The following is a 19,847-nucleotide window of genomic DNA, read 5'->3' as shown; positions in this document are numbered from 1 at the left end:
GGCCCCTCACCTGGACGGCACCTTTCCCGCACACTGGTTTCCTCTGGCCCATTTCTGTGAGTGCCAATTCAATCCAACCAGCATGTGACAGGCTGCTGGCGCCTGACCCAGGGCTACCAAGGAGATGCCTGGGGCTCGTAAGGGCCTAGATAACAACTAGGACTCTAAAGAGCATCTGGTTAAATTTCCTGAAACTGACAAGAAACTTTGTTTTGAATAATTCCATTTAAGTTACACTGTGAGCACCTTGTACAAATGGCTCTGAGATCTATATCTGAACCATCTTGGCAATTGTTAAAAACCATCCTCTGCAATAGTAAAAAAAAAAAAAAAAAAAAGCAAAATGTAGCCAGAGAACTGCTAGGGATAAAAATTCTACTTTGAAATGGCAGTAGCTACTATGTAGTGAGTATCTGTGAGCCTGTGAGGCATCAGTCATTGTTTTAGATATAGCATCTCTTTTGAGCCTCAAAAAATTCTCCATGTGTTACCATTCCCATTTCACAGATAAGGAAAATGAGTTCCAGATGGGGAAATATCTGATTCCAGGGAGGCTTGTGTACTATGTAGAGCACGCCCCAGGAGACAGCCCTGTCAGTACAGGTCACAACCATAGCCAGGCATGGTGGTACATGCCTGTTGTCCCAGCTACAGCCACAACCCTACCTGACCCCTCCCCACAACCATGATACCCCTTGAACAAAGCAAAGAGAAATGATTTCTGGTTACAAAGATAGGGTCATTTATTGACGTTATATTACTGGATTTTAAAGGCAAAAATACACTTTTGTTTTGAACACCAAGGTCAGACCCCCCCCCCCAACACACAATGGTAAATACACACATTTGCATACACAGGAAATCAAAATACATAGCACAACAGGTCTGTAGAACACGAAAGCTGTCATCTTGGCTGTGTGGGGCCCCCCAGGCCCAGCCCAGCGGTCAGCAGAGACCCTGCCCAGGCTGAGGGCCAGTGCAACATTGTCTTTACCCTCCTGTGCCACCTCTGTCCTCTGATCTTTCCCAAAGGGCACTTCACACAGCGTCACAAGCAATGGCATGGACAGAAACAAAGAAAGGCACAGCACATGACAACATCATGGTCATAACTCCCAAGAGAAAGAAATGCTCCCCGAACCCGCAGCCCTGGCAGCCCCCAGTGAGGAAAGAGGGCCCGCAGCACCTTGTGGACCAGGCAAGTGTCCAGGCCTAACGTGCCTTGGCCCCCCCGAGAGCACTAAAAGGTCAGCAAATGGGGGGAACGGGTGAGGCGGTATTTCCCTTGGTTCTGAGAATGAGCCAAATACTTGACATGAACAAAAACATAATGAAAAAAAGAAAGAAAAGGTAGAATTTTATTTTAAGAGTAAAGTAAGTAACAAAGAAGTTACCACTCAGGGCATTTGTCTCCTTTCTTGTAAGGCACTTTGGAAAAGTCAGAATCTGGGGACAGAGGCCTTTATTCTTTGCATTTCCCAAAACCCTGTCTCAGTGCAGTCATTCCTGGTTTTAATAACATCCTTATTATGGAGTGGGGAACTGACAGAGAAATACTTTTTGCATAGCCCAGCTGCTTCTGCAGTAGAAAATAATTGTTAACCAATACAAAGGCTTTTGGAAAGAGAACCAAGTTACCATGTGAGATGCTGGAAGCATTAAAGGCACAGATAAGACTGGGGCCTGGCACCAGCCCAGCCTCCACACGGAGGGCTGGTGCCCAGGAGGGCAGTGGTTGGGGTCTGCCATGAGCAGAGGGCTCAACCCTGCGACTAGGCAGCGGAATCTCAGGACCTCAGCCCAGGCTGGACCCGGCAAAGACACTCAGCAAAGGAAGTGCCTCGTGCCATCTCACCCCAGACGGCTCAACGTCTCCCAGCAGAGGTGGGCTTATGAAAGACATCCCCGTGGGTGAGCCTCACTGGGGTAGGAGCACCTGCTACAAACCTGAGGTGGAATGGGAAGCTTTAGGCACCAGAGTTCTTGGGAGGGAGTTGGGGTGTGGGTTCCACTGAACTTCCTTCTAGATCGCTAATTAAAAGGCACATTCATGCTGGAGAATGAATAGTCTGTTTGACCCTGAGTGCCACAGTCAAGTTTTAGGGAACAGGCAAGAGACAAAGGAACAAAATGGGAGAGGAAGGAGAAAGGCAGGGCAAGCAAGGAAGGAGGAAGAAGGAGAACTGGTAATGCAGTGTGGGCCGGGGAGTGTGGCTGGCAGAGCTTCCCAGGGAGGTGGCCCCAGCTGCCAGAAAGGAGGTTCCCTCCACCCAGGGAGGTATGAAGGGCTGGTAAACAACCTGATTGCTGTTATTTACAACCCCACAGCCTAGGGCCCTGAGGGGTCGGTCCAAGGAGGTTGAGGTTCCCTCCACCCTGCCCACCTGGGGAGAGGGGGAGTCCTGCAGAGGCTTGTGTCTCCCAGGTCTCTGTCCCAGAGGTCTGGCAGGATAATGCTGACTGGAAGGCCCTGCCTGTCAAGGGACCCAGAAAGTGATTTTGCTCTTCATAAAACCTGGCCTGCCAGCTAAATCATAGGCCTATGTGTGGCCACTACAGCATACATTATTATTTTTCCCTAAAAAAATGCTCAATCCCCTCCCTATATTTAAAATACCACAATAAAAATACATAGGAAATTCAAGTTTACATAGCATGCCCAAGAAAAATAAATTGTCATGACTTAACGCTAAACAGCTATGCAAATTTGGATCAACACAAAATCAAGCTAGATCATAATTAGAACTCAATTTGTTCTTTCTTTAAAACACTATAAACTGCTATTAAAAAAAAATCTTTACATTCAGAAATCAGACAGTCTGGAGAGAGACCACTGAATGTGGGAATACCCAAGGCTTTTGCTCTGTTGGCTAAAGTTGCCTTGGAATTCACACATTAGCAGGACAAAAGGTCCAAGGCTCAAGTTCTAAAATTCTTTTGCTAAGACAGACAGACACACACACACACACACACACAGTGATTGTAATAGTTGCATACCACTGAAAGAAGTTGGGGGGGGCATGAAATAACTGAAATTGTGTGTTTTTCTGTTAAAATATGATAATCAAAAAAATATCACACCAATCCAATTTCAGCAGCACTCTCCGATTTTTCATTCAGTACTGAGAACACCATAATTTAGAGAAATTCTGTCCTATTTCACAACAATTTAGCAGTATTATCACTGGAAATGAGTCCCACAGTCACCAAATTTTGGGCTGTGTACAGTTCTGACTCTTTGGGGTGACACTGTGAACACACCAAGAATGCCCCCGCAAAGGCTGACAGTTTCTATAATGACAAAAGCCTCGTAGAGCTAAGAAGTCACATGCCGAGCCAAGTTGGGGGCAAAATATCTCAATTGTCCCGGTCATCTGGAAAGGCATCTGAATGATGAGCGAAGGGGACCTGTCACTCAGATTGGTAAAAATGAGGGACCAGCCCAGCAGATTGGCAGAGACACATAGCAAAGGTCCCTGGCTATTTTCAGGTCTCTTATTCGCGTACCAAAACGCTAGCTTGGTGTCCCGATGTCCACTGTGATTTGGGTATACAATGGGTATCTCTGTATATCCAATACCTCGTAGGTGAGTGAGTTCAAACCATCAGAGAGCATTGTCTCCTTTGTGTGCGCAATTCGGTCAAACCTAGAAGGAAAACGTACAAAGGGATGGTGTCAAAACAAAAATCCTAAAAAGAAATCATTAAACATACTCCCCTGCCTCCCAGTTTCCCTTGAGGCACAGAGCCTTCTCCAGAGCCTCCTTTCTGCAGCCTGCCTTCCCCATCCTAGAGGGGAACGAAGGAATAAGAATAAACGTAGAATGTACCTCTGAGGATTGGGTTCGTTTTTCTTGTCTCTTGTGTGGCGAATCATGCGACACCTCCCGACCACAGCATTTGGGCGAGATATAGACATGCCTCTAAAAACCAATCTGCAAAGAGTAAGGGGAAAAGTCATTGTCACAGAGATAGTCCCAGCTGCAAGACTGTTACCCTACACCATCCTGCTTTGGGTTCTCACTCGGCCCACACCCAGCATCATGCCAGAACCTAGCACAGCACAACACTGGTTAAAACTCACACTCCTACTCCATGTCCTTTTACAACCGGTTCTGCAGTTTGTGGTGTTGCCTACCATGTGCCAGGCACTGGGGTGTCTGCCCTCACAAAACTCACAGGGTCGGTGCACAGAACATAAAGCCTTTGGTGCCGGGACGGAGGTGAGGAGAGGAAGATGGGGCTGGGGGCACGGAGGAAGGAGCAGCCAACTCTGCCAGAGCCGACTGGACACAGCCACCTGTGAGGATGAACAGGTGTCTGCCAGAGCACCCTGGGTGGCCGGGACAGCACACGCACAGGGACATGGAGGTGACAGCAAGCATGGTGCCCTCAGGGAGAAACATAAATTTCTGGGGACTGGTAACAAGGGTCTGGGGTGGGAAGTGGCAGGTGATGAGGCTGAAAAGAAGAGCAAGGCCCTGTCATAGCACCCAGCAGTGCCAGAGTCTGAAAGGGATATAACGTGTAGCGTTCCCCCACAAGCTTTTGACCACGGGGAAGTCTCTCTGTATAAGTAGTATTAGCATGGAGGGCAGAGAACAAGACTAGAGGCAGCCAGAACAGGGTGGAAGATTCTGTGTTGGTTCAGGGAAAAGGAATGAGGATCAAAATTAAAGCCCCAATAGCAGAAATAACACAGTTGGTTAAGAGGCAGGACTGGTTGATCTCGGATGACTTCAAGGTTCCTGGCCTTGCCTCCCCCGAGTGTTGATCCTGGTGCCTGGCATATGGTAAGTAGGTCACGATAAATGTTAGGTCTTTTCTCTTTCAAGACAGTTGCTCACACATCTCCCATCCTTCCAGGCCTTAGCGTCTCTGTCCTCGATGCCCCCTGGCTCCCGAGCCATGCTGACCATTCAGGGCTGGGGCCTCCTATCAACCCTGCACACTATCATACAGGTCCAAAGTGTTTGCCCAGGGGTGGATCTGTGGAAGCAGGTTTGCTTCTGTCTGGACTCTGTGTTCAGGTTTTCAGTGTCTGCCTCGTTGGGCCTGCCTGGCACAGTGCTCTACATGCAGCAGATGCTCAATAAGCGCATGCATGCTTGATAACCAACCTGCATGTTCTAAAATTAATAGAACATGGCCTATATTCTATTCGAGGCCTATATTAAAGACTTGGGTCTATGTCAAGTTCTCACACAATGGTAACCCTGAATGACTTAGGTGTTGCTCTGACAGACTCCTGTTAATTTAGCAAATAAATGTACTCCAGTTACGAAAGGCTGCACAAGGGTGTGTTCTGATATAAAACTCAGTGACAAGTTCAGACTGGTTCGCAGAGGAAGAAGGTGCTTCTTTTCGACACCTGGTGGGGTTGAAGCCTCCATTTCCAGAGAGGACTGAGCAGAACAACGTGGTTTCAAATGCCACTGATAAACTCTGGGAGGCTGAGGCCAGAGGATTGCTTGAGCTCAGAAGTTCTGAGACCAGGCTAAGCAAGAGCGAGACCTCATCTCTAATATAAATAGAAAAATTAGCTGGGCACATGGTGAGAGCCTGTAGTCCCAGCTATTCAGGAGGCTGAGGCAAGAGGACTACTTGAGCTCAGGCGGAGTTTGAGATTGCAGTGAGCTACGATAATGCCACTGCACTCTACCCAGGGCAACAGAGCAAGACTGTCACACACACGCACACAAGAAAACCAAAACCAAAACTCAAATGCCACTGATAGATTGTTTTTACCACCTGTAAAGACAACCTAAATGATAATGGTTTACCAGCTTAAAAAGAGCCCTAGGATATGGATGGGGCAGGATTGGCCATGGCATGATGGTTGTTAGGGCCAGATGGGTCTTCATTACCCTGTTTTGTCTATGTTAAAATGACTTCAAAATAAGCTGTGCATGGTGGGAAACACCTGTAGTCCCAGCTACCCAGGAGACTGAGGTTGGAGGATCACCTGAGGCCAGGAGTTCAAAATCAGCCTGGGCAACACAGCGAGACCTTGTGTCAAAGACAAACAAACAAACAACAAAGAAAACCCCACTAATACTCCAGAATAGAAATATAACATAAAGTTTCTGTGCAGAAAGTTTCCCAAGGAAACTTGTTTTATGCTGAAAGGGGCTCACAATGAGATGCTGAATTTTTACAAAGAACATATATTTACTCCTTCAGTATGAAATGGCACACGGCAAGTCAAAGTAAACTCATCCCTTCACTTGGTTCCCATTTTACATTTTCCAAAGCTAATCCAAAAATATCAGAAGCTCATTTTCCTAAAGACCCTTTTCAGGACCTACAGGAAGACACAGCTAAGAATTTGAGCTGAGTGGGGACTGTCAATCCTTGCAAAATAACCAAGCACTCACTGATTCAAAAACTGAACATGAAAGTTGACAATGGAGAAAGAGATCTCAGTTGTGATCATTACCTGTTAAAAATGTCATCATCTTCTCCTCCCCAGCCCCAGTAATTATTAGGAAATCCGTTGATCCTGAGAAACTGTTGTTTACTTAGAGCAGACACACCTCCAAAATACTGAACATAAGGCAAGCTGGGGGAGAAACACATACACACAGGACCAGTGGTTAGTTAAGTCTTAAAATCTCCAAAACAAAGCTTACTGAAAACATACACACTTTTAAAGTTATTCTTTATTCTCTGGAATATTTTGATGGGGGATTTATGAAGGTTTTTCTTGTTTTGCTTTTATATCACGGCTCAGGTTATCTTAAAGACACAGATATCAAAAGTAGAATCTTCTTTCCAAGAATACAGAGCTGTTTCTACAGTTATCTAGAAAATCAGTCAGTAACAAGAACAGGCATGAGCCCAGCTCTTCCAGAGTGGCTGAGGCATCTGCTTCCCCTGTGCCCTCCTCCTGCAAATGAAGTCCTTATGCAGGAGGTCCTGGCATCTGAGATTGTTTTAGTCTCCCTATGCCCACTGTCTTGGACCCTCCCCCCCAGCCCCACCTCCTATCCTATTTACCATTCTAGCTTTTCATTCTTTGGCTTGAACACTGACCCTAATAGTTGAGGCAGCATTTCTGGAAACTTGCTAAAATAAAATTTTCTTTGGAATTTCTGCTTTATCCTGACTAAACAAAATGCATAATGGTGAACCTATTTTTATATATTTCCAAGCAAGTAGTATGGCACCTGGGTTCTCACCCTTCCAAAAATTTTTGCATTTCAATATCTCAATAGTTATGACTTGTCAACTCCTGAGGAACACAGAATAAGTGCTAATGAGAAATGTCAATAATCAGGACATGCCCCAAGGCCTCCCTGTGGGTTCTCTAAGGAAGGGCTGCAGTTTTGTGTTGATCCTCAGTGTGACTCTAAACCACACTCATGCTCTTACTGGAATCCAAAGAGACCAAAACCCATCACATAAATTAAGGAACACTCTAACTCAGACTTTGAGGGGGAAGTCAGCCAAACCATATAGAGCATATGAAAATAAAGATGCAATTATTATTTTCAAATGCATTTGGGAATTCTGACTGCAAGTATCCACAAGCAAAGACCCCTGGAGGCCTGCTTCACTGAACCTGTTGTAATTAGGTGTCCTCACTTTAGTGCTGAGTCATTCACTTTTTGGCACACCCCATGCTACTGTCCACACTTTTAACGTGAGGGTCTGAACCAAAGGTGGCCAGGCCATTGAGGTTTTTTGATAATCAGTGTCTTTACAGAACTAACTTCTTAGCCACTTCAAGGGGGAAGTACATGCAAAATTCACAAGATTTGATTTTGCTGTCCCAGCTCCTTTCTCAACTACCTGCCCCATCCCCAAACCTGACTGGCTGTCTGTGAAACAAACATGGTGCTGTGGCAAGGAATCAGATGACCACTTGGGCCCCATCCGGGTTCACCACCAGGCTCCAAGGCAGGAATTGAGAGGGGTCAGGGTATGGACCTGCGTATTTCGAAAAGAAGAAGCTATACAAATAGGGAGGGAGGGAAGACAGAAGGGCAAAGTGATTTCTGAAGAGTGTAAAAGTGATGTTAGGCTGGGCGCAGTGGCTCACGCCTGTAATCCTAGCACTCTGGGAGGCCAAGGAGGGCGGATTGTTTGAGCTCAGGAGTTCGAGACCAGGCTGAGCAAGAGTGAGACCCCTCTCTCTACTAAAAATAGAAAGAAATTATATGGACAGCTAAAAATATATATAGAAAAATTAGCCAAGCATGGTGGCACATGCCTGTAGTCCCAGCTACTCGGGGAGGCTGAGGCAGTAGGATTTCTTAAGCCCAAGGAGTTTGAGTTTGCTGTGAGCTAGGCTGACGTCACGGCACTCTAGCCTGGGCAACAGATTTGAGACTCTGTCTCAAAAAATAAATAAAATAAATAAATAAAAGTGATATTACATTCAAATTTTTCTCCCTTTAAGACAGAAAGTTTAGGGCCTGAATACCTTTGATCTGGGGGAAGGACTTCAGACACATCTATATTCACATCATCGCCCTCATGCCCCCAGCAAGAGAGGGTAGGAAGAAATGAAGATAAAAAGAGTCTGATACAATGGACTACAAGGCCCTTTCCCACCTACAACAACAGGCTTTGGATTATACCCTAGTACGGCATCTGGGGTGGCCTCTTCACTAGGGGCATTTCGATGGAAGTGTTTGGGCTCTGCATTTAAGCAGAAGTCTGTGTTCTACTGGGAAAGAGAATCATGTCCCTTCTTAAAGTGCCAAGGAACATCTGCTAAGGTATCCAAGCTCAAGAATTCAGAGGGCGAAAAGTTATTCCAATTTGTTTCCCCAACTGTGTGGGGCAGGGGAAAGAACAAAGCAAGAAAATACAGTATGTGTTTAGAGCCTAAAGATGGGAGCCTTCCAAAACATTATAACCTGCTCCTGTCTGTATGTGCAGAGACTACCTGCATTTCTGGACCCATCTTTCCTTCTCAAATAATAACTGACTTAAGGCTTAAAGAGCACCCATTTCTCAAATGAGGCATTCTCCTCCAGAGCCTAAACAGACACTCCTGAGCTGAAGGAACTGCATTTCCCAGGCAACATCCGAGAGAAACATGTTTACTGCAGACTCTGGCTGAACACCTCTTACCTAAATCCAAACTTATCCATTGCGACAGAAATGTGCCTTGGCTGTGGAAAACACCTGTAGGCGTTATGGTCATCCATTGGAATGAGGTCCACGTCACTAAACACAAAGCAGTTGTAGTCATAGTCCTTCAGGGCCTCTCGAAAGCCGATGTTGAGGAGTTTAGCACGATTGAACATAGATTCTCCGGCCTGGTACAGAAACAAAAAAATATCAGATGCCTGAAGGCCTTGGGCAGAACGTTCACAGGGACTGGTAACTTGTCCACTACATATATGGTCATTAGTCAACTCTTGGGCCTCATTTCTTTGTCCCCACTTTACAAATCAGAGTGTGATACCCTCTAAGTCAGTAATCCCACTTCAAGGGGTTTATCCTACAGAAGGACTTGCATGTGTATGAATGACTATGAACAACATTGTTCACTGTGGAGTGTTCATCATAGCAAAAGATTGCAAGTAACATCATAAGTGTCACTAGGAACTGATTCAATAAGTTATGGTACATCCATACAATGGAACAGAGCTGTTAACAAAAATTAAAGAAGGTCTAAAAGGAAAGATATATACATATATATATGTCATTTACATATATATATATATACACACACACTATAAAATAGACTAATTCCAGGAAAGGTACCCAGGAAACTGGTGACATTAGTGGGTACCTGTGGGACTTTTCACTTCTACCCTCTTTATATAGTTGACCACGGTTTGATTACCACATTGTGTGCCTTCCATGTGTCTTTCAGGCCCTAACCAGGCACCAGAGAAATATGGTGAAGCCAACTCAATCTCTGCACTCATGGTGCTCACAGTGTAGGGTGGGAAGCAGTGTGGTTAACACCATGATAGAAATAGTGTGTGCAATAGAGAAGAGGGACACCTATTTCAGGGTGACAAACCCTGGGTCCCCAAGCACCAAGTCTGCTGGTGCAAAGGCCTTGCATATTTTATTTATTTATCTTGTTTACTTTCAGTCTCCCCCACTAGAATGCAAGTTCAATGAAGGCTAAGAATTTTTGGTTTTTATTCACTCAGTTCCTTGAACACTGCCCATCATACAGTAAGAGCTCAGTACATAATTGCTGGCTGGCTGAATAAATGAATGATTGATGAATGAATCAATGAATAGATGGAAGGATGGGTTTCAACGTACAATGGCAGATGGCAACCCCTTCTGGGAAGCTCCAACCAAAGAGCCCCTCAGGGGTCAGCACAGAGGACTCCGCTCTTACCAATTTCCACAGCCCCACGTTAGTGAGGAAGCCCCGGCATCGACACTGCTGCCTCTCACTCTCAGCAGTCACAAAGCCCTTCTGCACACCTGCTCTCATCCTGACCAGGATCCTTGCAATAGCACCATGAAGAAACAAACTAAGGCCCAATACCTTTGGGTTCTTCACTTAGTGCTCTTCCCCACGTCTGGGATGAACAAGATCAGGACCCTCTACTTTAGGGAAAAGCGTTCCACAAGGGCCTGCAATCAGTACATAATCTCAAAAGTGGGGCACGCAAAGTCCTCTCTCCACGCCCCCGAAAGAGGACTGGAAACTGACACTCCACACAAGGCTGCCTGTGTGCGTACAGAGCACATGGACGCGCCGCAGCCACCCAGCCTCAGCCGGGGGTCGCAGGGAAGCAAACCACTGAGACAAAGACAGGTGCCAGGAGATCAGAAAAAGCAGCCAAGAGAATAGTAAATGATTAAGGACACATTTTACACACAGGAGCTCCTTTCTTTACCCCTCCCTCCACCAACACCTTCTAACCATGTGTGGTAAAAGAAGGCTGTGCCCAAAGGCACCCTGTGTTCCTTGGCTGTCCCACTGGCTAAGAGTTGATTTAGGATTCTGCATCATGGGTTCAAAGAAGTTCAAAGTTTAGAAACTGCATATAAAAACTGTGCAGTTGTTAGAATTATTATCACAATATACCATTAATATTCATTGGGGGGATATCATGTATCAGGCATGAGATAAGTGTTTTTACATGTACGGCATTTCATTTAATCACCTTGACAATCCTGTAACAACTTTCACCCCAACCCAGGCTTACATTTCAAACATATTCTGCCCCATTGAACACTTTTCCAAAAAGTAAAGAAAGGTGTTCCAACAAAGCCTTTTTATACCTGTGTAGCAGATACCCGGAGGGAGGCTTCCCGCTCATGCCAATGCTCCCATCTCTAGGTCACTCCCCAGTAACTGGCACAGGGGGCTCTTGGTGGCCATGTCTGTACCACAAGATCTGGCCTGCTGGCCCTGACTATTTGATCAATTGGATGCCTGAGATTAAACTAAGCATTTTTCCTCTCCAGGAACTGGAAATTTGGAACCATAAATGGGCACCTCTGGAGCCAAGGCCCATGAACAATGGCAGCCTGGAGGAAAAGCCCAAGAAGCAGACCTGGTTCTACCTCTTTGACCACAGGTGGTGCCACAGCTCTTCCAACTTGGTAAGGCACCCAGTGTCTGGCCCACACTTAGAACTGGCCAGGCAGTTTTCCAAAATAACCTAAACTACACATCATTCCTCCCAGCCCTGCTGCCAGCCTGGCCTCATCTGTGTGATCCAGGGAGAAGGGAACAGCCTGGTACACTTCAACAGGTGACATGACCTGTCAGGACCCCTGGGAACACCAGACCAACAGAACGGTGGATGAGGAAATCATGTCTTCCTCTTTCTCCCCTGGGATTACAGAAAAGTCAGCCTTTTCTAGGCTTCTTTGGGTGAAATGCCATAACACCTGGGCACTCACCTTTCTTGATAAGAAAGACAGGCCCTGGCAAGCCTACCAATCCCCACCACTAACAGGAGGTGGCAGGACACCCAGCCCTCCTTCCTGTCCCTCCTCCCTGAGCACATTCCTCCAGTGCATCTGACACTTCATTCACTCAAGTAAACATTGATCAAGCATTGTCAGGCCAGGCCAAATACACTATCGTGACAGGTACATGCATTTTTATCCCAGGAATGTCAGCTTCTTTATTTATTAGCTATGTGAGTTTGGGCAAATCACACATCCAGGCCTCAGTTTCTGCTTTTGAGTCATGCAGATAACAAATGAGATGTACTAAATGAGACAATGCATGAAAAAACCTTAGCACACTGTCTGGCAATAAGTGTCAGCTACTGTAATTATTAATATTATAGGAATAGGTTTTCCCATCTATCTTGACCACTCAGACTTTTCAAAATGTCTCCCAGGGATCCAACCCAGAAACTCTGCCTTCTGTAGTGTTTCCCGTGTCCTTCCCAATCAGCTTCAAGACTCCTCCCAAATCCTGCTTCTCTGATGGAGGCGGACTTTCTAAAAAGGGTCAAGACTCAAGTGCGTTAGCCTGTGGCTTATGCATTTAGAGTCTCTAGCAGCAAAAGAAAGCAAAGAGCCCTTCAGAGACCTGTGAAATGTGTGGGAACTCACACTTGGTGAAGAGGAGCTGGCATGCTAGATGCAGGTGTCCCTTTGTGGGCTTCATTTTGGTTGGCAAATAAGGGTTATAGTTATCACTTCCTTCTAGGGCAACTGACTGCTCTTAGAGGAAGAAGACAGGAAGAAGAGAGGCCAAAAAGTACATATGATCCCAAAATGACTGGGCAAAGGTCGTTGCAGGAGGGGGACCAGAGAAAGCAGGTAGAATGGGACCAGACCCAGACTGCAGAGGCAGTGGCGGGAGAGAGGACAGTTGTAGGAGCAAAGAAAGGCACGCACAGAGAGCACATTTGTAAAGTCTGTGGGGAAAAGAAAACATTTGAGGAACTTCAGAATGGGTGAGGCCAGAAGGCAGAAGTGGGCCAAATTGTTGGGGGGGGGGCGGGCAGGCAGGGCAGAGAGGGTTAGGTGCTTGCTAAGGTACTTAGGCTTTATCTTTTATTAATATTTAGGCCAAGGGAGTCTTAAACTATGTTTTGCATATCAAGGAGGGATTTGTGCCCCAACCAAGTGAAGGCAGGGAGACCGGTTAGGAAGCTATTGTTCGATTCCAGTGAGAGACAGGCCTAGGCAATAATGGTGGTTAAGTAGAGAATGCCTCCCCCCAAGGGCTAAAGGCAGAGGCTCCACTTCCCATTTCATTCCTCACCTGCTCCCTGGGCATGTGCATTGCACGTGCAGGCAGCCTTTGTGGGAGGGTTCAGGACAGGTACCAGAGACTGGTCCAATCCCTAGGAAAATGCTAAATATGTGGTTAAGGAAGGTGAGAGTGGCCTTCCCCTGATTACAATAGGGCTCAGATGACCAATGACAGAAAGCCATATCCCCCCTTGTCCTAGCAGTCTCTGGAAGGTCTGTTCCGTGCCCTACCCTGCCTTCCCTGGATACCAGGTCCACGTGTGTACTCCAACAGACACGTCCCAGATCGTGATGGCTTAGGGACTGGCCATACCTGGCCTCTCCTCCACCAAAGGACACAGCAGTAACGAGGCTGGAAACATCCACCCAAAGCCAAGACTCTCGATGGATCAAAATTTCTATGTGATGGGAGAGACACTAGGGCTCCCATACATGCACTGTGGCCTATCACAAAGCCACCCCCCACCCTACCAGGCACGCAGTTACCCCCAGGCTCTTAACACCACAGACCCAGGGGCAGGTCTGCAGCCAGTGGCAATGTTTGCTGAAACACCCTCTGCACTCATCTGTGCCCACTCAGCCATCAAGAGAAGGAGCTAGGCTGAGCGAGTTGCGGGAAAGTGGTAACAGACGAGCAGCAAAGAAGCTCTGACAGGGCATTTATGCAGCCTAAGTCTGGATCTGGGACAGTGGACAGGCTGGGAAGTGATCCCCAAAGAATTACTGGGAAGAGCCTGGGATTACACAAATGCTGAGTTTGTGGAGGGCTAATACTCACTCACCCATGAGTTCACAGCAGCTGGGCTCTAGTTTTGAACTATAATAGCTCAGACAGTGGAGCTCTCAACAAAACTTGGATCTGAGACTTAAATTCTTCATCCGCTGAGTGAGAGAAAACGGCCCTTCAGGGCCAGGGACCAGGCTGAGGGGTGGTTCTCTGTTGGCCACAGTAGTCACTCTCAAGAGCGAGCACATCCTTGACCCCTGCCACACAGGAGCCCAGATTGGATGGAGGCCCTAAAGTCGCCTTCAGAGAGAACTGAGCTCCTAAAACAGCCCAGCAGGGATTCTAGGTGAGGTGAGCACAGAGACGGTTTTACACCCCAGCAGGCTGCCTGCCTCTTCCAGGGCCCAAGGCACTGTGATGTTGGTTTTCTGTAGAAGACATCAAGAAGGTGGCACTAAGCACTTTCAGGATGTTTAAGATACAAGCTGGAGAAAAATACTTGTGAAAATAAAGCCTTCTCTTTTGGAAAGCAATTTGGCCATTTGTATTAAGGACTATTAAAAATGTGTAAAAAAATATTTTGAACCCATAATCCTGCATCTGAAAATCTAGCCTGGGGAGATGATCCTAAGTGTGGAAGAAGCCAACACAGAATAAACTTCAGATTCAAAGATGTTCATTATGGTATTATTTACACTTGTGAAAAAGTAGAGATTATCTAAACACCTTCTAACAGAGAAAAGGATGTTAATTATGACAGAACTACATGATCAACTACTATGAAGGCATGGAAAATAATGAGTATGAAGACAATGAAATAACATGGAAGATGCAGATGATATAGGATTTAAGAAAAAAAGCAGGACACAACGGTTGATATGCATAAAGTATGAGCTCGACTGTGGCTGAAGCTAAAGAGGGAGAGTCCCTCGGACCTCTGCACCACAGGCTGGCTTCCAGCAACGCTGGCATCTCCCAGTGAGCCCACAGAGGCCCTGGCCTTGCCTGGGAGACCCCAAGGCCCAAGGATGACACACTCGTGGGCTTATTTTATTCACGTGGCTTCCCCTTGACCAGCAGGGCCCTGGCTCTAGGTTGATCTGGGGCGTGTGGACATTACCAGGGTGGCGGTGGCAGCGGTGGTGGCAGCAGCGGTGGCAGCAGTAGTTAGGTCGGCATTACTCTCTTTCTTTATAGGAGGCGGAGAGTACAGAGGAGAAGGTAGGTGGAGAGCAAGAAGCAGATCACAGAGAACTCCTCCTTTTGCTTGCTTTGCTACAAACAGGATTTATAAGTAAAGGCAAAGGGCCCCACTAGAAGGAAAAAAAAAGAAGAAGAAAAGAAAGGATGGATCCAAGGAAGCAAGGTAAGGAAAAGAGAGGCAAAGGTCAAGGCTGCAAAGGAAAAGGGGCCGGTTCTGCCCACCCTTGCTCCAACGCAAAGGCAGATCCTTACAAGCTATCGTTCCTTGTCCCTTCCCAAAACAACATCTACAGAGGCAATTCAGCAGCAATACGAGTGCTTCCACACATTCTCCAGGAGAACAGAGAGAGACATGGGGGTGGGGGGCAGTACAGCAAGGAGGCAGCACTCAAACAGTGGTGGCACAGAGCCACCCCCAGACTTCCTCCTCCCACCTCCCCCCACCACCTGCAGCCAGGACCAGCTCCACCCTCCCCACGGAGCCCCAGGCCCACACACACCTATCTGGGCACTAACAGCTCAGGGCGGGGAGGAGAGGCAGGATGGGGGTTGGTGAATAGACATGATCGTGCCCAGGCAACTGCCCTCACTAATGGGGTGGGCCCATGAGTCTGCTATACCCCAAGTGATCTTTTTTTTTTTTTTTTTTTTTTTTTTTTTTTTTTTTTGAGACAGAGTCTCACTTTGTTGCCCGGGCTAGAGTGAGTGCCGTGGCATCAGCCTAGCTCACAGCAACCTCAGACTCCTGGGCTTAAGCGATCCTACTGCCTCAGCCTCCCGAGTAGCTGGGACTACAGGCATGAGCCACCATGCCCGGCTAATTTTTTTTGTATATATATTTTTAGTTGGCCAGATAATTTCTTTCTATTTTTAGTAGAGACAGGGTCTCACTCTTGCTCAGGCTGGTCTCGAACTCCTGACCTCGAGCGATCCACCCGCCTCGGCCTCCCAGAGCTAGGATTACAGGCGTGAGCCACCGCGCCCGGCCTCCCAAGTGATCTTGACCTCTTGTAGGAACCAGCTGCCTAGACTACTGACAGAGATAAGCTGCTGAAGTGAGGTGACAGATGCTCTTGCTCACTGGAAGCACAAACGGCTGTCTCCAAATCTGTCCACAAGCAGCCTGGAACTAGCACCCTATCACCCTAACACAGTAGACAGATGAAAAGGAGAAGGAAGCAAATTTCAAAGCCAGACAAAGACATCTCAGGGCAGCTTGCTGGGTCCTCCCTCTACCTATCCACAGCCTGTCAGGCCAGGGGTTCCAAGATAGTATAACAATGGGGCGGGGCAGGGTGGGGGGCTCTGAGGCTGTCACTCAAGAGCTGCTAGCCCTCCTCTTAGGTCTTAGGGACACTCAGTGTTGGCAGCGTGTGTGTGGCATTCTGGGAATAACCCTGGCAAGGTGAGGCATTCCTTAGGCCTCAGGTGACCTCTGTCTGAATCCCAGCTCTGCCACCCAGCCGTCATGTGCCTACCTTTGGAGCTACTGGTCAGGGAGGCAGAGGGAGTCAGGCACGAGGGACTGGGAGTCCAGGGCTGGGGTGAGGCAGGAACACAGATCATCATCCTTTGCAAGAAAGTGCTGAGTGGCCTGGGAACAGCATGGAGGGAGGAGCCAGCTCCTGCTAAGGGCCCCACAGAGCCAAAGAGGTTGGGGGAGGAGGGTGCTTAAAAGATAGCCAGAAAGCAAGCCCCAGGGGAATAGAGGACTCTGCATAAGCAAAGCCACAAGGAGGAGGACAGAGGCGTCTGGGTGAAGTGGCTGAGGCACAGAGCTTGTCAGAGGGGGATGAGGAGGACGTAGCTCTGGGTAGGTTAGGGCCAGACTGCAAATGGTCTTAGATGCTAAGCTCAGGGCTTCAGACCTTTTAGACCATTGCCTGTGGGCACTGGAGGCATACTGAAGGGTTAAAGAGAGGGAGTGACACGGTGAGAACTAGAAAGATCTCAGACAGCTGAGGGAGAAGAACAGAAGTGCCAGAAGATAAACAGATGAAATTGGAGAGACCAGTCCTGGGTACCAGCTCCGACATGGTCATGACAAACCCACCTGGCCAGCTGCGCCTACATTCCTCACCCATTTTGTAACTTTTGTGATAGGTAATCCCACAGACAGCCTGCATTCCTTTATTCAGGGCTGGTGCTGCCAGGTGGCAACCTGCCTTCCCTCCACCTTGGGAGACCTTGGAGACTTTCCTCTCCAGGCTAAGGTATGAGGAAGTGCAGCATGCATCCCCCGTTTGCTATGACATCTCAACATCCACCTCCCAACCACCGCCTCCGGTGCTGGACTTGGACGTCTGTGTCTCAGGATGCCAGGAGCCAAATGGGACACTCCCACAGCACCGAGCTAAGGCAGGAGGGGCGGAGGAGACCCTGGGGACAAAGAGCACGGCTTGTTCTTCTTTCTCGCCTGGGAAAGCCTCTCCTACTCACCCCTCCAATATACTTACTGTGAGATAGAAGTTGTTGTGGTGACTAGAGGGGCCTAAACCAAATGGGGGTGGTTAATAGCTTACTGTGGGCAGGAGTATGAGCCATAAAAGCCTGTGAAAGTTCACTCTTGTGAGCAGAGCTTGAGACACAACTCTACTCTGAAACAGCTTAGACACATCACATGGCCCTTGAGACCTCTGAGATTCTGTCACCAGACTCCCACTATTATCCATTATTCTAACCCTAAGGAGTCCAAACCAATAGAAGGAAGGGTCCTTGATGCCGGTACTGAGTGGGGGTGAGGCAGGAGGCAGGAGAGCACGGGAGGACTTACCGTGCCGGCACAGGAAACAGGCAGGAAGAGTGGAGGGCGGAGAAGCGACAAACAGCTGATGCTAAACAGATGACGCTCACTGAGGGGTCACCAGCCCCAGGAGGTAGATGCTACACCCTTCCCCTCCCCTAAGGAGGAAACTGGGGTCTGAAGAGCCTAAGTGGAAGCAGCAGAGCCAGGACTGAGGCCAGGTACGGAGCTCTCCCAGCCCCGGACCCGGACCCCAGGCTTTTTTTTTTTTAATTTGAGACAGAGTCTTACTCTGCTGCCCGGGCTAGAGTACCGTGGCGTCAGCCTAGCTCACAGCAACCTCCAACTCCTGGGCTCAAGCGATCCTTCTGCCTCAGCCTCCCAAGTAGCTGGGACTACAGGCATGCACCACCATGTCCCGCTAATTTTTTTTTCTACATATTTTTAGCTGTGCAGCTAATTTCTTTCCATTTTTAGTAGAGACGGGGTCTCGCTCTTGGCTCAGGCTGGTCTCGAACTCCTGAGCTCAAACAATCCTCCTGCCTCGGCCTCCCAGAGTGCTAGGATTACAGGCGTGAGCCACCACGCCCGGCCCCAGACACCAGGCTTTGAGAAACACGGTGGGGGCAGGGGCTACATGGCCTCAAGGAGAGTCACTGTGGTGCGCTGAGAGGGCACTGAACTTGGGGTTTGAGCTGCAGCCTGCTGTTATTTATGTGACTTTCTACTGGTCACTTTCCCTCCCTGAGCCTCAGTTTCCTAAATTGTGACATGGAGCAGAAGTTTTCACAGTGGCCTCAGAGGTCTGGGAAAATCCTAGCAAAGACCTAAGGGGACGCTAAGGAGGTGGAAATGGGACATGGCACCCACTTCAAGTAGAACAGCATTCCTGTGACCTGCTGAAAAAGGCAGGCTGTATAGCATTTCAGCGGGCAGAAAGAAGTTCCATATTACACTAAGAAGCTTGTCTGGGAGTCCCTGAACTAGCTGTCTCAGAGGCCACCCCTACTTTAAACATTCTTTACATCTAATCTTAAGTGGTAGGTGTGGATGTGTGAATGAAAAGTCAAAATGACAGCAAGTGTCTGGGACAGGAAGAGGCTGAGAGGCCCTAATGAGGCCTAATAGCTCATAAGGTTCATTTGCTCAACAAACAGAGCACAAAGGTCAAAGCCAGGTGCCATAAAATCCCTTTCTTCTTCTTCTACATTATAGCTATAAAATAGAGAACACACGGAAGTTCCTAATTTATAGATGGGCACATTCCAAATGTTTTCCCCTCTGCCTCTTTTGTTTCAGGGTTCAGGTTTCCTATCATCACTTTATTATGTATTAGATAATATTCTTCACAGGAAATGCAGAGAAGACTTCAAGCTTTTTTTGACTTGGTTATCTGGACTCTGACCACATTTTCCCAAAAAGATAATCAGGGTGGAATGGGAGCATAAGATATATGACTAGGTGGGGGAAAGGGAGAAGAGGAAAAGATTCTCCTGAGGTGGAAAGTTAACCCTCAGCAGAGAAAGAAAGGATAAAAAGAAAAAACAACACAAAACAAAACCACGTATGAAGGGGAAAAAAGATGATGCTGACAAGACTGGAGAGAAAAACGTATGTATGTTTGAAAAACTAAAAATAAAATATTTCTGATGTTAAGCTGAAAGTGGAAAAAGAGAGGAGAGGGAGGGAGGATGGGAAGTTCCTAGCATCCTAGGGAAAGTAAGGGCTGGTTGGGAGGAGGTGTTAATTTAGGCTGCTTCCCCCAAAGTGTGATTCACAAAACACTCATCACTTAAGAGGGTTCTCGGAAAACACTTCTCCAGTTAGGCAAGCTCGGGAAACACTCTGAAGGCTCTGCGGGAATGAGACCTGCTTCACAAGTGTTCCTCAAGTGAGTGTGGCTCCATTTTGGAAAACACACTCTGGGAGGAGCACCGTCTCAGGCAGTGCCGGTCCCAGCCAGCACAGTGGTGTCACTGGTCTGAGTGGGCTTGTTTTGCTGTTCCACCAAACTGG

The 19,847-nt window shown here is 47.7% G+C and overlaps 1 protein-coding gene across 1 annotated transcript in view; it reads right to left on the bottom strand.

The window, feature by feature from the left end:
• Positions 1–718: 718 nt before the first annotated feature.
• The window catches only part of B4GALT1 (beta-1,4-galactosyltransferase 1), a 51,071-nt gene continuing 31,942 nt past the window's right edge, over positions 719–19,847 (bottom strand). The window contains exons 3-6 of the mRNA XM_045562983.1: positions 9,085–9,272; positions 6,440–6,562; positions 3,831–3,935; positions 719–3,647 (exon numbers count right to left, since the gene is read on the bottom strand). Of these exons, the coding sequence (XP_045418939.1) occupies positions 3,515–3,647; positions 3,831–3,935; positions 6,440–6,562; positions 9,085–9,272 (549 nt within the window). The 3' untranslated portion in view covers positions 719–3,514. The remainder of the gene's footprint in view (positions 3,648–3,830; positions 3,936–6,439; positions 6,563–9,084; positions 9,273–19,847) is intronic.

Source organism: Lemur catta, chromosome 10 (assembly GCF_020740605.2).
Source record: "Lemur catta isolate mLemCat1 chromosome 10, mLemCat1.pri, whole genome shotgun sequence".
Lineage (NCBI taxonomy): Eukaryota > Metazoa > Chordata > Mammalia > Primates > Lemuridae > Lemur > Lemur catta.
Note: the sequence above shows the minus strand (reverse complement) of the source record. Positions and strands in the feature narration are given on the sequence as shown.